The sequence below is a fragment of the Ooceraea biroi genome, chromosome 1, assembly GCF_003672135.1.
Source record: "Ooceraea biroi isolate clonal line C1 chromosome 1, Obir_v5.4, whole genome shotgun sequence".
Lineage (NCBI taxonomy): Eukaryota > Metazoa > Arthropoda > Insecta > Hymenoptera > Formicidae > Ooceraea > Ooceraea biroi.
The window spans coordinates 13160125-13177139 of NC_039506.1; the positions used below are offsets into that span (position 1 = coordinate 13160125).

At 42.0% G+C, this 17015-nt stretch overlaps 4 protein-coding genes across 10 annotated transcripts; 2 read left to right on the forward strand and 2 right to left on the reverse strand.

Annotated features, from left to right (window-relative positions):
- Positions 1-845: 845 nt before the first annotated feature.
- Positions 846-9071, reverse strand: LOC105284042 (WD repeat domain phosphoinositide-interacting protein 2). Of its 4 annotated transcripts, none has more exons than XM_011347241.3 (11): positions 8565-9071; positions 7576-7658; positions 7278-7444; positions 6772-6966; positions 6568-6684; positions 6342-6496; positions 6095-6271; positions 5888-5995; positions 4726-4805; positions 3532-3594; positions 846-1824 (listed from the first exon to the last, which is right to left on the reverse strand). In XM_011347241.3, the coding sequence occupies exons 1-11, from the start codon at positions 8651-8653 to the stop codon at positions 1709-1711; spliced, it is 1350 nt and encodes a 449-aa protein (XP_011345543.1). In that variant the 5' UTR covers positions 8654-9071; the 3' UTR covers positions 846-1708. The 4 variants fall into 4 exon arrangements, with proteins under 4 accessions (XP_011345543.1, XP_011345541.1, XP_011345542.1 ...); XM_011347239.3 differs by having other exon boundaries at positions 7278-7453; positions 8565-9070; XM_011347240.3 differs by having other exon boundaries at positions 3538-3594; positions 7278-7453; positions 8565-9069.
- A 365-nt stretch (positions 9072-9436) lies between these two features.
- On the forward strand, positions 9437-12690 carry LOC105284036 (ubiquitin-associated domain-containing protein 1). Of its 4 annotated transcripts, none has more exons than XM_011347226.3 (10): positions 9437-9583; positions 9691-9786; positions 10021-10208; positions 10291-10484; positions 10569-10732; positions 11043-11254; positions 11326-11513; positions 11643-11830; positions 11970-12108; positions 12189-12690. In XM_011347226.3, exons 3-10 carry the CDS (start codon positions 10030-10032, stop codon positions 12323-12325), a joined length of 1401 nt encoding a protein of 466 aa, XP_011345528.1. In that variant the 5' UTR covers positions 9437-9583; positions 9691-9786; positions 10021-10029; the 3' UTR covers positions 12326-12690. The 4 variants fall into 4 exon arrangements, with proteins under 4 accessions (XP_011345528.1, XP_019888741.1, XP_011345530.1 ...); XM_020033182.2 differs by having other exon boundaries at positions 11697-11830; XM_011347228.2 differs by having other exon boundaries at positions 11970-12098; positions 12189-12276.
- A 528-nt stretch (positions 12691-13218) lies between these two features.
- Positions 13219-14669, forward strand: LOC109611283 (coiled-coil domain-containing protein 25). The gene is made up of 5 exons (XM_020033183.2): positions 13219-13361; positions 13491-13538; positions 13613-13704; positions 14025-14407; positions 14536-14669. Exons 1-5 carry the CDS (start codon positions 13337-13339, stop codon positions 14615-14617), a joined length of 630 nt encoding a protein of 209 aa, XP_019888742.1. The 5' UTR covers positions 13219-13336; the 3' UTR covers positions 14618-14669.
- On the reverse strand, positions 14669-16845 carry LOC105284038 (queuine tRNA-ribosyltransferase catalytic subunit). Its single transcript, XM_011347230.3, has 7 exons — positions 16613-16845; positions 16437-16526; positions 16009-16162; positions 15752-15884; positions 15500-15661; positions 15203-15371; positions 14669-15138 (listed from the first exon to the last, which is right to left on the reverse strand). The coding sequence occupies exons 1-7, from the start codon at positions 16811-16813 to the stop codon at positions 14794-14796; spliced, it is 1254 nt and encodes a 417-aa protein (XP_011345532.1). The 5' UTR covers positions 16814-16845; the 3' UTR covers positions 14669-14793.
- Positions 16846-17015: the final 170 nt, after the last annotated feature.

The following is a 17015-nucleotide window of genomic DNA, read 5'->3' on the forward strand; positions in this document are numbered from 1 at the left end:
GATACAAAATCGCTTCGCTTGAACCATAATTCGATACGTGGTTTCGGAAATGATGATTCCGGATATGAAGGATAGACGTGTCGAGAATTTCACGCGGTTTGCTTTTCAAAGGAAATGGAATGAATCCTTCTTTTAATATTACCTTACGAATCCGCTATCGTTCGTCGGTGATTTATTTCGGTATCTCGTGATCGTCACGTAAAAATTCAAGTACTTTCGAATTCTAAATGTCAACGAGGTAACGTATCTCTCTCTCTCTCGTTACGAAACGAACATTTTTGGCGAAGTTGTGCAACCTGATCACGTTCACATATCATCTCTTCCACAAGAAGCTAACGTATATATCGAAAGATCTCTTAGATTTTATACAAGAATTATGACTGAAGCTCATCATTCGACAAGTTTCCATATTTATATGCTCCCACACCTTCATCTGAGAAAAGGAAGATGAGCTTTTCCCTTGTTGAACACAGAAGACAAAAATTTCGTCATTCAAAAATATAGCAATCCAATGAAACGTGCAACGAAATATGTACAAATTGTGCTTCGAATTAAAAGGAATTCAGATCTGGCGAAAATTTGTTTGACCTTTTTTTTCCATGATCTTTATACGATAAAAAACCAGAAATCTAATTTAATTTATATCAGTTCTCAGGCACATAAAAATTTAATAGTAATAGATTTTTCGCCAGAAATGGATATGTCAGGACTCGAATGTACATTCATCGTTTTTTATAAAAAAAAGAAAAAGAGCTTACAATCGTATCGATTATTTTGTAAATCGACCAACGCTCTTCGCGTTTTTCAACCTTCATCCTAAGATGTCTAAAGCTACCTTAAATTACTTTTTGGTAAAGTATCGCTTTTCTTAGTATCCCTCGCTCAGGGCGAAGTATGGCAATTCAATTAATAACCGCGTAAAATAATTTTAATTATACTGGTCCGTGATCACGCAATTATTAATCGCTGGATTGTACGAGTCGAATCCTGAAATCGGAGTACACTGTCCTAAATATCCTAGACTACGGTAAAAAAACGCATACTTTCCCTACATACACCTGTAATCGTAAAAAATATCCTCGCTGTGGTAACGCGAATAACGCCTTTTTTGTGTAAATCACGTGTAAAAGATCTCGCAATCCCCGCGACAAACAGAACCGTCATCATTGGATTACTATATTCTCCGCGTGACATTTGCATCCTCTTGTCAATGCGACGTTCGTAATTCTAACGAATGATGAAGGTAATTCTAGTTAATCCGATAGCTCAGTTATATGACCGAGAGTGTTACTCGGAGATCATCTCTCATCTCTCCTGTAGTACGCGTCGTCCTCCAAAATATCTGCAAATCTTTGCACGAGGAAAAAAGGAAAAAAAGTGAAAAGAAAACTGACTGCCGAGCTCGACTGGATGAGGCTCTTGGCTTGGATTAACGCACACCTCGCTGGATCTTTAGCGCGTACTGGATACGTAACATTCTCGGTAATATCGCCTACAGGGTTTTTGGTTCTATTGAATTCTCGGAGTACTAGATATACGGCCGTCTGTAGATACTGGACGTCCTCCGCTCCGGTTGACTGACCGCCTCCTCCCCTTGCCCTTTCGTCCTTCCGCCACGGTGGTCACGTTGCTCCTGCATCGATCTTTTTTTTTTCTTCCGTTTGTGTCTTGAGCTCTTTGATATGCCTTTTTAATTTGCGTGTTACGCTCAGTCTGTCCTCTGCGTGACAGGTGGAAACTCGGTATCGTCATCCAGACGGAATGGGCCGCCGCCCTTCGGTGGGCTCTCCGTCGCCGCTATCATCTCCTGATACTTCTCTGACTCTACAAATCCATTTATATTTCGATTATCAAGTTTCCGTCTTCATCGTATCATCTCGAGCGGATATAACGATAAAGATGTATACAGACGATCAGCAAGTTCAATGATGCATGATATATTTTATATATGCATTCAGATACAATTCCCGACTGAGATTGAGAATCATTTTTAGTTTAGTGAATCTTCAAAATCGTAAATCGCACGACTGGAAAAGTGCTTTACGAATAATTCGATTAATTCGAGACGAGGACGCGTCTCTATCTGAGTGCAAGTAACAAATATCTCATTAACCATTGTCTACGTCACATTGCCGTGAAACACATTCACTAATGAGACCGTCAGTGATAGTGAAAAGTAATGATTCTCATTAGAGAGAAAAGAAAACAAATCAATAATATATACAAATTACAGACATTTAATTTAATTCTCTATCGCACATTTTGGCTGTAAGTGATCAATAAAAATTACTCTCACACAATTGCACACGACGATCAGCTACGTAAAAATTTCTAGCTCTACTAGTTGCCTTTTTTGTCAAAAAGAAAAATACTGGTGCATATTCGCGACGGTGTGAATGTTCTCTTACGCAAGTTCAACAGTACATACAGGGATATAAGAGTAGCAGAGAGAAGCGATATTTACAGAACCGAGCAAAAATCATTGAATATCATCATTCTCATCTCGGGCGATGCAACATTTTTCAGGCTAATATCACTTTTCTTCAGTATGAAAAGTACGAATTGCTCGCTCTCTTTTTCTTTGACCAGTTTCTGCGTGGTACGACTTAAAGAAAAAGAGGAAACGAAAAGGTGCAGAACTTGTGCTCTCCTGATACCATATCCCTCGTTCAGTTTGAGCTTAACACTTTAAATATATATATATATATATATATATATATATAAAATATATCGTTAAAATAAAAGTACGCCATACATGTACTCTTTGTGAAAATTGGTGAGTAAAATTCTCCTCAAAAAATATGCATCACTATCACCTGTTGTCACGTAATGATACTTTAATTACCACATAATTACCGCATAATCTATGCTAACAATCCTACTAAAATTACAAGTTAGTAATTACTGTATACAAAATTGTTAAAGTTATTATGGTAAGGATATCTGCGAAGTAGTTTCCTCCAGACTACTCTTTACGGGTATTCGCAAGAGCTTTAGTATAATAATTGGATGCAATGTTTGCTGGATATTGTTAACGACTGCCGATTACCATTAAAACAAACAATTTACGTACGTGCATGGTAGATTCATCCCGAGGAAGAGAGAAGACTAGTGCCTACATGCATGTCCTACATGCGTACGTGTGTGTATACATGACTCGTAATAAGTTCAGTCTGTAGTTAATAAGCGTAATAGATTTGTATCATTTTGGTTTTATAATATCGACGTAGGTATTATTATGAGCGAAGCTCCTATTAAAACGAGAGTGTACAGACACCGAGGAGTCGCGTGAGAAGGCACATTATTGCTCAGCGTTTTATTACTCTCATTCTTCCCTTCGCTGCGTGTATACGTACGCGTGGCAAGTGCACGTGGAAACGCTAAGTAGTGAGAGGCAGACAGAGAAAGAAAGATCGTGAGAAAGCTCTAAAGGAAAACTATATATAGGTGTGCGTGTGTATATATATTCGCGTGTACGGAAAATAAGAGCGAAAAAAAAAAGAAAATTGAGGGACAGTATAGAGGACATACCAGTACCTGACATGGAGTCTGGCGAGCGGCCACGCAACACACCCGCGTAGCTATTTATGCAGGCTTCGGTGGAATATTAAAAAGAAAAAAATTACATCAAGTAAAGTCAACTCTATCGGGGCTCCCCCCCCCCTACCCCGAGCCCCTAAAGAAATACATTGTCTGGCTATCTCAATTGTTTGTAAGGGGCTAGAAGCGAGAAAAAGAAGACACAAAGCAAATTATAAAAGTACGATGAGAGGCATCCGAAACACGCGCGCACACGACACACACACATAGACACACACGCATACGCGCGCGCGTATGAATACGTGGTCAATAAGCTTTTTTTTCGGCGGAGCTGATACTGGAGCAACTTTGGTGGACGCTTTAGTGGAACATCTTTTATATTATCTACAAATGTAATTTGTCTATTACGACACGATGAACGACAATGTTGACGGAAACGCTTCCTGTTTAAACGACGATTAAAATATTTGCAATAATATTTCATTATTTACTTCGTATATAACTACTTTACAAAATTCTCTAGTAGATTTCAAGTGTCGGCGCTGCTCTCCTTTTGTAAAAAAAATTTGTAGACAACAAACTGATCAAATGTTATAATTGAAAATTGAATAAATAAGGAGAGAAGATTGAATGAAATGAGAACTGAATAATTGATAATTAAAATAAATTGAATGAAGGAGATTAACAGCGACGATGAGAACTCCTCCCAAGTGGGAGGAACGGCTCTCTTTTTTTACGTATGCTGAATCATTAATCAAATGGACGATATATATACATATATATACACGCGCGATACAATTTTATGGCGTAAAATATCCAAGTGTTTGCCAGTATCAACAGTGTGTACGTATGTGTGTGTGTGTGTGTGTGTGTATGATGCGTGACATGCTTCAACAGAGAAGAAGATATTTAATCTACTCTTGTAGTTAGTGCTCGGGTAATTGCGAAACTTATCACGGATATCACAAAGTTGCAATTCTAAACAAAGTGGACGAAATAAACTCTGTACACACTGAAGCGTCTTCGATATACGGGTTATACAAGAAAAGAAGTTTCGCATTAGTATATATATATTATACTTTTTTTTTCTATCTGTCAAATTAATTGTCAGTAATGTATCTTTATCGTCAGCTCGCTTCGACTAATTTGATATAAAACTGACAGTCCAATACTCTTTCTTCATACCTGTATTTGTACTATTCGCCGCTGTTCCGGAGCCGGAACCACCGCAGTCCGTGTCATCTCGCTCTTCCTTGTCGTCCAGTCTGTGAGAAACAGGGTCTTCGTCATGAAATCTATATATATATACAGGGTGTCCCGGGTTTTAACCGACAAACTGCGGGAGCATATTCTACTAGTGGAAATAAGAAAAAATTCTTATATCGAGTTTGCTTAGAAATGCTTTATTACAAAGTTATAAACCAATATTGAAAAGAAATATGAGATAAGTAACAACGGAACATAGTGTAGAATTTGGAAGGTCGAAGATGTTTATGTTACGTGTATTCACATGTATTCATGTTCACTATGTTGAAACGATTCAGTATGATTGTTACTTTCACAACAGTAGCTGTTAGATTTCAATCGTCGTGTCAACTAGCAATTACTATCAGAATGCCAAAAGTGTTTTCAAATGAGGAATACACTGATATTCATTTCGTGTACGGATTCTGTGACGGAAATGCACGAGCTGCCGTACGAGAGTATCAACGTAGATTTCCTAACAGGAGAGTACCAGATAGATTTAAAGCAACGAATTACTAATTCAGTTACTGAGATGCAACAAAATTTTCAGGAATGTCGTACTGTAACAAATTCTGTACTACGTCGATGTCTAGCTTGTATCGATGTGCAAGGACAACAATTTGAAATACGTCACTAAATCATTGCGTACATAATTTTTATTTTTGTGAAAAAATCCGTTGTTACTTATCTCATATTTCTTTTCAATATTGGTTTATAACTTTGTAATAAAGCATTTCTAAGCAAACTCGATATAAGAATTTTTTCTTATTTCCACTAGTAGAATATGCTCCCGCAGTTTGTCGGTTAAAACCCGGGACACCCTGTATAAGCCAAATACCACTCACTCACTCACTGACTCATCAACGTGCAGCCCGAACCACTGCACCTATTGACTTGAAATTTTAAGGGTATATTCCTACTATCACGTAGGTGCTCACTAAGGGAGGGTTTTCCGAAATTCCACCCCTAACGGGTGAGAAGGGATAAAATGTGTTTTTATTTAATTCTACACATAAATATCGTGGGCGAAGCCGTAACGGGAGATGCTAGTATTCTATATTTCGAGATTAAAATTATACGGATGGGCAAAGTATCAACGAACCTGTGCTGCTTTATGAGAGTGCAGCATCCACTTTCGGTTAAATCCACAGAGTAGACGTACAAGTAGCCGTCGGCACTAGCTACTAACAGTTTTGGTACTTTGTGTGTTCTAAAAAAAAAGACAATGTTAACAACATAAGAAAACTTGTATAAATTTCCAGACTTGACACGTGATGTGTATATATGCACGAAATCGGCAGGTACTCACACGGTGATGGCACAGACATTTTTCAATCCTTGAAACGGTAGGTGAACGCTGGCGAAAGCACGCCCTTGAGTGAAAACGTCAGTCACTTGCGACGGCAGATACGTAGCCGACGCTGTCACAGCCTTCGTCAGGTATCCCATCCAGCTTTGCGCTTCGTCCGCGGTTTGCTTGCTTGGTCTGCAATTAACGCAAGTGACATTTGAGTTTTTCGTCGGCAATCGAGAGCGGCCTACGATGCGATGCGTACGTTTCCTTTGGTTCCTCCAGCTTGAATATGTGCACGGTTTCCGTGTTGCTGGAACAACAGAGCCACATGGAGTCCATACTGAAAGAGAGACTGTTTATCGTGACGCATCTCTTGACGCCGCGTCGGAACTCGAACAGTTTCGTACCCTCGTGGACCTGGAAAGGTACAAACGAGCGATCGGTCAATTTTTTTCGAATTTTTTTCTCGCATCTACGATTTATCTTACATCAAAAACTCGGATCACGGTGCCCTTTTCAGAGGCAGTCGCCACTTTGGTGCCGGTCGAGCTGAAAGCGATCGCTGCCAATGGACTATCGTGCGCCGGTATCATTGTTTTGGCTTGCTGTGTGCGCAAAATAATGAATCAGTCGTCGAAGTTCTCGGTACATTGTTCAACAATCGATCGGAGCGTGGAGTTTCGGATACGTACGAGATGAATTGCGTCAAATATCTGCACTTCTCCGATCGTGTTCGATCCTGGATAAGCTAAGTAACAATTGTCGCTATTCGGTGAGAGTGTACAAAGGCCTGTGAGATTGGGCGGGGTGTCGCGTATCGTGTGCAGCACTCTCATATCTCGTATATTGTGAATGTATAACGACTCCTCCAGACACACCACCAATCTCTGAAATAAGCGTCATTATTTTCCTACGTACGTTCTCGACATTGCCGGAGGAAAGCGTCAAGCGCATCCATCACTTTTCTAACGCCGAAGCGTCGATTTTAAATGCGAGGCGATTACATCATCCACGCTGTATATTCTATATCGGATGTGTTTCTTAATGTGGGAAATACGGAAGTAGACTTGGAAACAACGCAAATGCAAAATGTTAACATAAATACATGTCTGGCGCAAGCTCGCTTTGGTCGCATGCAAATGCCGGTAGTATCTGCGACATCAGCCTATTCATGCAAACATAAATTTTAATAACTTGCCGCTCTGTTGAGTTTCACAGCCAAAATCGTATTCGAGTAACTGTAGTTGCATATTTCCGTTCCTTTCCTAAAGTGGCACACCGTGAGCGTGCGAGGGGACTTGAGGCTGACGATCGCCACCAAGCTGCTGCTGAACAACCGCTCGACGATGCATATGTCCTCGAAGTCTGTATCATCTCGAAAGAAAAGTACTAATAAATAAACCATCGAAGGAGCTTCCGCATCAAGTTCGCACTCCAAACTATTTTATTAATTGACTGGCAGAATATTTGACAAAATAAGAAAAATAAATTGTTACCATTTTCATAGATCTTTTCAAGATGCCCAGCGGAGCTGATGGAATAAAGTTTATATCCTGACTTTGACCCCACCGCCAAGGACCTAAAGAGAACGATCGAGATTTTATTATAATTAATTAATGCTTTATACAATTGAGATGATATTTTGCCGAAAGTGCGGTTACATAAATCCTATTATTTAAGCAGCTGTTACGTGCAATTGCGCTGCAGGCACAAAGCCGACCTTTCGCAGCATCTGCACGCACCCTTTGTTTCTCTATCTTCGTTTATTATTGTCATCGTCATCGTCGGTGGGCGCGCGCGAGCGAATATCGTGCATAAAATAAAAACGGTACGAACCGTCGATATACGCAATTGCACGGTACGGAGGAGGAACAGGAGCAAGGTAAGTCCTTGGATAAGGCAACGTGAGTAGAAAGGCCGGGCAAGGCTCGAGAATGGCTCGCGGCACGTACGTACGCACGTACGTGCGTGGCCGCGTGCATACATACACGCCTGCGAGGAGCATGATATTTTTTTTCTCTCGCCTGCGTTATTACGGCACGATCGGTCACGGCTGCGGGGAAGGCTGTCTCCTCGGTTAACACGCAATTAATCGGTGAAAGGGGGAGCGAGCGAATGACGCAGGCATAAAACGCGTCGAAAACATCGCGCGACGAAAACATGGAGCGCGCGCAAGCAGAGCTGCGCGATTTGGCGCGAGCCGTGGCGAGAAAGAGAGAAAGACGACGACGACGACTCGTGTGAGGTTCGAGAATGATCAGAGAAAACGCGCGAGGAAACGATCGAAACGTTGGAGAAACGGCGACGCGGGAGGCTCTCTCGAGCGAGGTTAGGGGAGACAAAGGCGGCGGTGGAGGTGCAGGAGGTAGGTGTAGGTGGTGGACGGTGAGGAAGAGGAAGGTGGAGGTAGAGTACGAGGATGTCGAGGCGGGATGTCGCGGGATGCACTCGCACATGCGGGCACGCGGCGCGATGCATTACTTACGTGCAGTCCTGATTGAAGTTAACGAAGTAGGGACCATTGCTCTGCGCGTCGGACGTCGTGTCGGACGTCGGATTAGTTGCGAGGTTCATTAGTCCTGATATGCCGTATTTTAGCCCTTGCGTTAATACATCCAGGTTGATCTGGCGCACGAGGATCGCGCATAAATCGTCCGATTACCGCGCGTTTCACGGACGCTGCCGTCCCACGAGCGCTCGTACGCAGCGTACGATCCTCGCTCTCTACCGTCACCGTCTGCCCGTCTCTGTCCCTCCGCCTTCGCCGCCGCCGCCTCCTCACCCCGCTTAGCATCCACTCTCGCGCGCGGTAATACGAAGATCCGCTCGTTTCTTCCGCCTGCCCGCTTGTTTAATCTTGTTGACCAATTGGCTGGCTGGCTGGCACACTCGCTCGATTTATCCAACGTCGACCAATTCCTATAAGTGACTGCACTTTTCGCTATCGTTCCATATTGAACAGCTGACAGTCGCAGCTGCTGCTCGGAACGGTGGAATGTGAAACATCAGTCCGCGGTCCGCGCGTTCCGTCGCCATGGCGACGCGCTGCCCGCCCGCCTCCCTCCACCCGCGACCGAACCATTTACACGAGATATCGTTGACGGCCTCCACTTCCGGTTCCGGGATCCGACCTCTCGATTTCACTAGATTGCTATTATTGATTGAAAAACGGTTCAATAATCGAAAACAACTACTCGATCCTCTTGAGTGACTTGATATTCATATAACCTGTCACCCGTTCCGAAAACGACGAACAAAATCCGAAATTACCACGTGCGAATATCTTGATGCGATGCATGATGAAACGAAACGTCCAATCCGGAAATAGGAAACGTTAACGACGCTCGATGTATCGAGCTGCGCTCGGCAGCTAGTGACAACTGGTGAGCGATTTCGTCGCCCGTCTAGCCTCCTTTTTCTTTTTGTCGAGCTGGAGAGTGTCGCAAGATGCAGTAATCAGCTGGCATGGCTGTCACGACTCTCGTATGGGAGGCGTAGGAGGAGGTAAGTCCCTGCAAATAATTTCGTTCCAATGCATCGTACTAGGAAATGACGCCCCGACTTTTCGACACACTTGACAGCTTGTCTCACAAATGTTTCCAACTTTTCAGCGTGATCTTCGTCACCGTGTTTCTCGCAACTTCCCGATTCGCATTTAACGATAACGCGGACACTGAATTATTTCCGTAGCAAGTTTTCAAACAAAGGTAAGGGAAGACACTCTTCACCTGTCTCTTCCTCGTTGTAGGCATCGGATTACCATCCGTGAAACGTGCTAAGTATTAACGTAACATTGTCACGCACAATTCAGGTGTACATTCTGTAAACCAAGAGCGAGCTCGGATATTATTAATAATTTACAAGAATATCGTGACTTGTTTTTATGCGACAGCTGCAAAAATTCATCTCCATCGCGATAAATTTTGCGCGCGAATTTCCAGGTAAATTTAATGATCCCATGGATGCGTGACCAAATAGCAGAGGCCTGGCATAACAGAAAAAGCTCAAGGGCAGCTGACAGGCGGTCCTTGGCCCTTTCTTCTGCCAGCGCAGGCAACCCTGCCAGCAATAACACCATGCACATGCCAGTGCCTACCTCACCTGAAGGCTTCTCTGTCAATGTCATCAGGTTCGCCCTCTAACTTCAAATTACTTAACGCTTCTCCAAATAGACCTACTTTGTTAAGTAACAAAAATTCTTTCTCGTACAGTTTAGAAGGCGACGTAACGAGTATCGCGATAAAGCCGGACTTCACTGTAGAGAATATCAAAAAATTAGCTGTAATGCATTTCTATGGGGAGGACACGAGTAAACCCGTCTCGTACTACCGCTTGGTCCATTCGGCCAAGTTTAAGCAGCTGGTGGATGAAAATTGTGTGTACGATGAAGATATCAACGAGTGCGGTAATTATCTAAATCTGTCAAGCTTGCATTACATGCGTCTCTATTTACTGCGAATGAATGCACATTGTATCTTGCTTCTTGTAGATGAATTGTTATTAGTGGAAATTCGGTCAACCGTTATACAAGAGAGTCTCTCGGATGAAGCTCTTAAGGGTCCAAGTTTAGAAGCAATAATTGAAGTTACGAGTGATATACCTATTCGCAACGCACCGAAGGCTGTGCCACCGCTGATGGAATGCGTCACCGATGTAAATATGCCTCTGCATCATCAGAAAATTAACGACACATCTATACATATAAAATCCCTATTCTGTCTGTCGTTGAATTGATCGGGTATTTCCCGACATGCTAGAAACACCAAATTTCGCATGGTGATAGGGGTTCACCCCCAGGTAATGGGAAAATTCTTGAAATCTTTAATTTCAGTCCAGGGACTTCAATCTGGCCTAGGAGGCAACACCTGGCATAAGACAGGCTTTTCTCTTGTATAATATAAAAAGTCAAGAATAAAAATATATTTTATAATTTTGTAAGACGTCCTTTTACGGTTGCTCACAGATGCAGAGCGAGATTCGCAAGATCCTGATAACTCTCGTGCAAGTGTCTGCAAAGATTCTGATGCTGAGTCCGGAAGCGGACAATTTATACGACATCATCAAGGACAGACTGGAGGTGCGGTGTAGGCCCGTTAACGATCCGAAGGCCACGAAGACTCTCATGGAAATGGGCTACCCTCAAAAGAAGGTCCTGAAAGCGTTGCGCCTTCGAAAGTGAATATCAATTTTTTCTCAATATGACTCGATAATTCGATATGGTAAAAAAATTATTGTGTCCCTTCCAGGTCAAATATAACGGAGGCTCTGGAGTGGCTCATAGAACACCAGGATGATTCCGATGACTCGGATGACGGTGACGTGGATTTTCTGTCCGCGGATACAACGGCAAACGGGAGTGTCGCGGGTCCTAGCTCTTCAATAGGCACGAAGAAAAAGCTCCTGAAGGACGCGTGTGCCGAACTCTTCGAAGCAGGTAATCCCTGTGTTAAATATAAAAAAAGTGCACGCCACTTGGCTCAACATAGAGGATAAGACTGGAAAGTAAGAAAATTATGTGGAGGAGCATTTCGAATCGCTACACACGAGAATATACTGCGTCTAGGAAATCAGGACCGGAGGCAACAAAATTTAGTGCATATCGTGGAACTGTTCCTAGAGAGCCTTCGCCAATACAGGAGAATGGAGTTTAAGCTTAACAAAAGAGCGATGCGCTCGCTTGTGGAGATGGGCTTTGAGGAGAAGAATGTCATAGGAGCGTTAAAAATTACTGGAAATGATCAGGCTAACGCAGTAAGTCGCGTTTTCATCATTGGCGATTTCGTATTTTAAAATTTTTAATTATTTAATTATTTATAATTTTTAATTAATTTTAATTTTAAGTATTTTTAATTATTTAAATTCTTAAATTTTGTCGTCTTTCGGTTTTTAGTGTGAGTGGCTGTTGGGCGAGAGGAGACCCAGTTTGCAAGACTTGGACAAGGGGATAGACACCGACGGGCAGATTTACAAAGCAATCATGAGCAATCCTCATATCCAGCTTAGTCTTACGAATCCCAAGGTATTAATTGGTAAGAAGAAGCTCCGCGATTTTTTTCCCCCTAAATGATATCGTCGAAATTGTTCTACAAATGTTTCTACTTCTCCGCAGCATTCTTATCGATAATAGAGACGCCAGCGTCGGCGAACGCGTGGATCAACGATCCCGAGGTTTCACCGGCGCTCAGCCAGATATCCAAGACATATCAAGTCGAGAAACATTTCATCCACATGAGTCGTTTTATCTAGCGCTCCTGTGAAACCCCTGCTCGAGCCTTTGCAGAACATCGATATTTTTATATAAATTTACAAGTCACTCTCGCGAAGAACAATTTTTCAGCTAGTCAGTGATCATTTATAGTAATTGCTTGCTTGTAACATAACGTGGATCAACGTTGCTCCATGCGGATCTCCTTGTACGTTGTAACAATGCCAATCGATTGATCATGCTACCGATCGCGCGCAACGGTCCTTATGTAGAACTGCTTTCGATATTGGAGATCGCTTTCAATATTGAACGAGTTACTTGTTGATAATTGTTGGAAGGAGGGGCGGAAGAAGAGAAAGAATATGTTCGATACGAAGAAAGCAATTGTTTTTCTCTGTGTAATGTCTACGGAGTCTCATGCTATCTCCAAGCTGCCATCCTGGTTTCACGACGTCGGAGACAAGGAGTGACACGGTGTAAAATTTTTGCATCTTATAAATTCAGTTTTTAATTTTTCCCCACGGAAATAATATTTTTGAGATCTTGAAACCTGTAAGACGTGCTGAAAATTCTGGTGATGATTCTATCCAGTATTTTGTAGAACTCTAAAATAATTCCCGAAATAAGAGATTTTTTCCACTACGGCGGTTCTGACAGCTATAAGATTTAATATCACGATTTTAATACTGTGTTATCATCATTGAAACAAAGTTTTAACTTAAATTTTCCATGAGAAAATTGCCGTACGATACGTATGTCTAATTTATCGTTGAGTGTACTACTGATTGTAGGCTCTGTGATCATAATAAATTCCAGTAGACGTCGCTACGTGTCCATGTCGCAAGCGCGAAGAAAATTCAGCGGAGCATAAAAAAGTTTTAGTAAAAGGATAAACAATTAACGAAATGCTAATGGAATTGTGTTGAATAATTCGGAAAACCACAACAAACTAGAGAAATTTAATAACTTGTTATTTAAAACTAAAGAGATAGCAAAATATATTTCGCGTTTTATGGTGCGATGCATATGTGAAATCAAAATTGTTATCAATAATGGTTTACTATTTCATAAGCGAAGGTAATTTTTATTCCTTAACGAATAGAAAATCGCTGTATCTTGAAACTATTAATTATATCCTTTTATTATTCGCTATTTTATTATTGGGAGGTTAGAAAGAGGTTAACTCATATCTCTTCTGAATTGCAGTGGTGCAGCCACCAGTCACGTTGTTCATGGGAATTGACAAATTCGAAAGTAAGAGAACAGCGAATATCTGTAATTAATAACAATATTATTCACAGATATTAATTCTATTTCCTCCTCCACAGATGAAGAACTTATCAGGTGGGGTTGGCCGGAGGATGTATGGTTTCACGTAGACAAGTACTCGTCAGCCCACGTATATCTCCGACTTCAACACGTGAGCTTAATTATTCATTGACTATTCTCACCCTAAAGCTAAGTCTACATTGGTCATATCAGCGTCGTGTCATAACCTGTCACATTGAACGGTTCAACAATTATTCACTGTTATTCACAAAGTGATTGACAGTTAAACAATTGCCCACGAATTTTTATTTCGACTCAGCTTGATGCCAATTGGTTGTAGTGTCGCAGGATCACAGAAGTTTAGATTCGACTGAACTACGATGCTTGTGATGCTACCAATGTAGACCTAGCTTCAGTCAATTCTGAGTCAACTGATACAAAGCATGTGAGCCTTCTTACTCCAAACTACAGGGTCAAACGATAGATGACATTCCCAGTACTGTCCTGGAAGATGCTGCACAATTGGTGAAGGCGAACAGTATCGAAGGGAACAAAATAAACGATATCGATGTGGTCTACACAATGTGGTCGAATCTGAAGAAGACGCAGGGTATGGAGGTCGGTCAGGTTGGCTTTCACAAGGACAAGGATGTCCGTAAGATCCATGTCGCTAAGCGGATGAACACCATCGTGAATCGTCTTACCAAAACGAAACGCTCAGAGGAAGTGAACTTCAGAGCCAAGAGGGAGGAGAGAGACAGGAGCGAACGGGAGGACAAGAAGAAGCTCTTGAGGGAACAAAAGGAGAGGGAAAAGGCAGAAGAAAAACGGCGGCAGGAAGAAGCGGAGATGAGGTGAGTCAAGTTCGTTGACGTATCAGTGAACTTGAATTTATCTTGAATTATATTCAACATATTATAACTACTATGCGCTTACCGCAGCTGAAACATGAGGTAACTATTTTTTACTCATATCATTTTAGGAGTTATAATTCCCTATTTACTCCATCTAACATGACTTCAAATGCGGACAAGAGCGGCTACGATTCCGATGATTTCATGTGATGAGCATGAAACGTTGTATAATATTTCAATATAATGTTACATTACGTTCTAGTTACATTAATTACATTTAAAAAAATAAATTATACAAATTTACATGGTACACGCGTACTCGTACAGTTCAGAATTCCGAGAAAGGGACGAGCGGGAATCGATAGTTTTCAGTACGAATCCTAATTTCATAACAGAGTGACGTTTACAGCCTCCAACGCGTTAACTATCCACACCGGGTAATCCTTGTCGGGATAAGCCGTGAGCATGTAGTCCTGTACGAATCTAGGGAACCTCTGCTCCCTTATGCTACTGCGAATGTCTCGCATCAGCTTCATTTGGAACGCGATATTGTGCACGGTCAACAAGTGGCACGAGACCGTCTCTATGGTAGCGATCTGGTAGAGGTAGGCGCGCGTGTAGGTCTTGCAGGTGCTGCACTCGCACGACTCGTCTATCGGCCTGGTGTCCTTCCTGTATTGCGGCTGCTTCAGATTAAGCTGCCCGGTTCTCACGAGCGCGCAACCGAATCTCTGAAAATTTCGAATCCTCAGCCTTTGTATAGTGCGGAAGCGCTTTGCAACGCGGAATACTCACGGCTGTCCTCGTGGGAAATACGCAGTCGAACATGTCGATCCCCAGTGCGCTGCACACAACTAGATCCACCGCGAACCCGACGCCCATCAAGTATCGCGGTTTACTGTTTGGAAGGATACTCGTCGACAGGTGGACCATTCTCCAAAAGTCGTCCTTACTCTCGCCGCCGCTAGAATCGTCGTTACGTTTATTTAAAAAATCATCTTTATTTCATAAGGAGACTCGTGCGTATTCATGTAAATATTATTTAAGTCTTGATTGCGATTTAATTTGTTAGCGAATGATCTCGCGATCTACCTCAAGCCTCCCACAGCGTATCCGTTTACCTCTCGCTCAGTTAACTGGCGCGCGCACTCCGACCGTAGCTCGGGATCGAGACCACCCTGCACGATCGGGAATATACTCTGCTCGCTCGGCCGCTCGTGCGTCGACAAGCAACGATCCAACCAGCGTATCGTTCTGAAATGATTTATTTATGGTATCGGGTCATGCACGATTAAATCATTACATGAAATTATTTAATATTAAGAAATATTAAGATAATTATACCTGTGCATCGCCTGCTCCACTCTTGGCCCGTTTAAAGTACTTTTAACGACATCGTCGAGCTGCATGATTATGTCAGCACCGATTGCGTTTTGAATCTGAATTGAATGTTCTGGCGTCAGCATACACTCAGATTCTGTGAAACGTTGTAAAGAAGATAATAATTACAATTAAATATTTGTACATTGAAGCTGTCTTTGAATTTATTTAAAAATGTGTGTATGTGTGTGTGTGTATAGATTTCAGTTGCACGCCAGTACCGTTGTATGGTGACTTGAATTTGACACCTGCTTCCGTTATTTCAGCCAAATGCAACAGAGAAACCATTTGGAAGCCGCCCGAATCTGTTAACAGGGCTCTTTTCCAGTTCATGAACTTGTGCAGCCCACCAGCCTTGTGCAGAGTATCTGCACCCTAGCAATACATCATAATGAAGTCGCCTGCACAATCCCACAAATCCCAAAATTTTGAAATTTTAAACTAAATTTTGCATAGTGAATTTATAAATTTTTAAATTCTGAATCAAATTTTCTATTAAATTTACAGATTTCAGATTAATATGAAATGAAAGAAAATTGTAATTAAGTTAAACTCGAAACTTTTCGACTCTCATAAATCCAGTTTTAATTTCCATTAAAAATTTGTAAAAATCTGAATTTATTTTTCCCAGTGCATGATTTATTCTTACAGGCCTGTTTCCCAGGTGATAGGTATTGCCAAGAATAATTTGGCAGTCTAGTTGTTCCAGTTGCTGTGGCAGCAATCCTTTTAGCGTTCCCTGAAGAAATAAAGGACTTGTCAACGTCTCGCACGAATTATCTCTTGTATATTCCAGGTAAGTGTCAAATGAAAAATTCGGTAAACCTGAGTTCCCACCGGCATGAACACCGGTGTGTCTACGTGATGATGAACGAGCGTCATCCTGCCAGTTCTGGCTTTTGTAGTCTGACATTCCGCGAACACTTCGAAACGCAGCGGGCTTTTCTCGCTCGCCATTTTCACCAACAATCTGCCGAGTCCTGCGCTCGCCGTTGTACAAAATGATTTGTGCAGAAATTTATACATAAAAACCAAAAATTATATCTGTCTTTCACTGCACATCGAATGAAAGGTTATTGGTTATGATGCGGTTCTCGCTGCTTCACGTGCTACCTTCCAGCCGCACTCATTCTGCAATTTCCGCACACAGTGTACGATTCACGGCGCGTTCGACCACGATCGAGATCGATTCGAGCCTAACCTCAAAGTGCCATACGCAACTGCGACG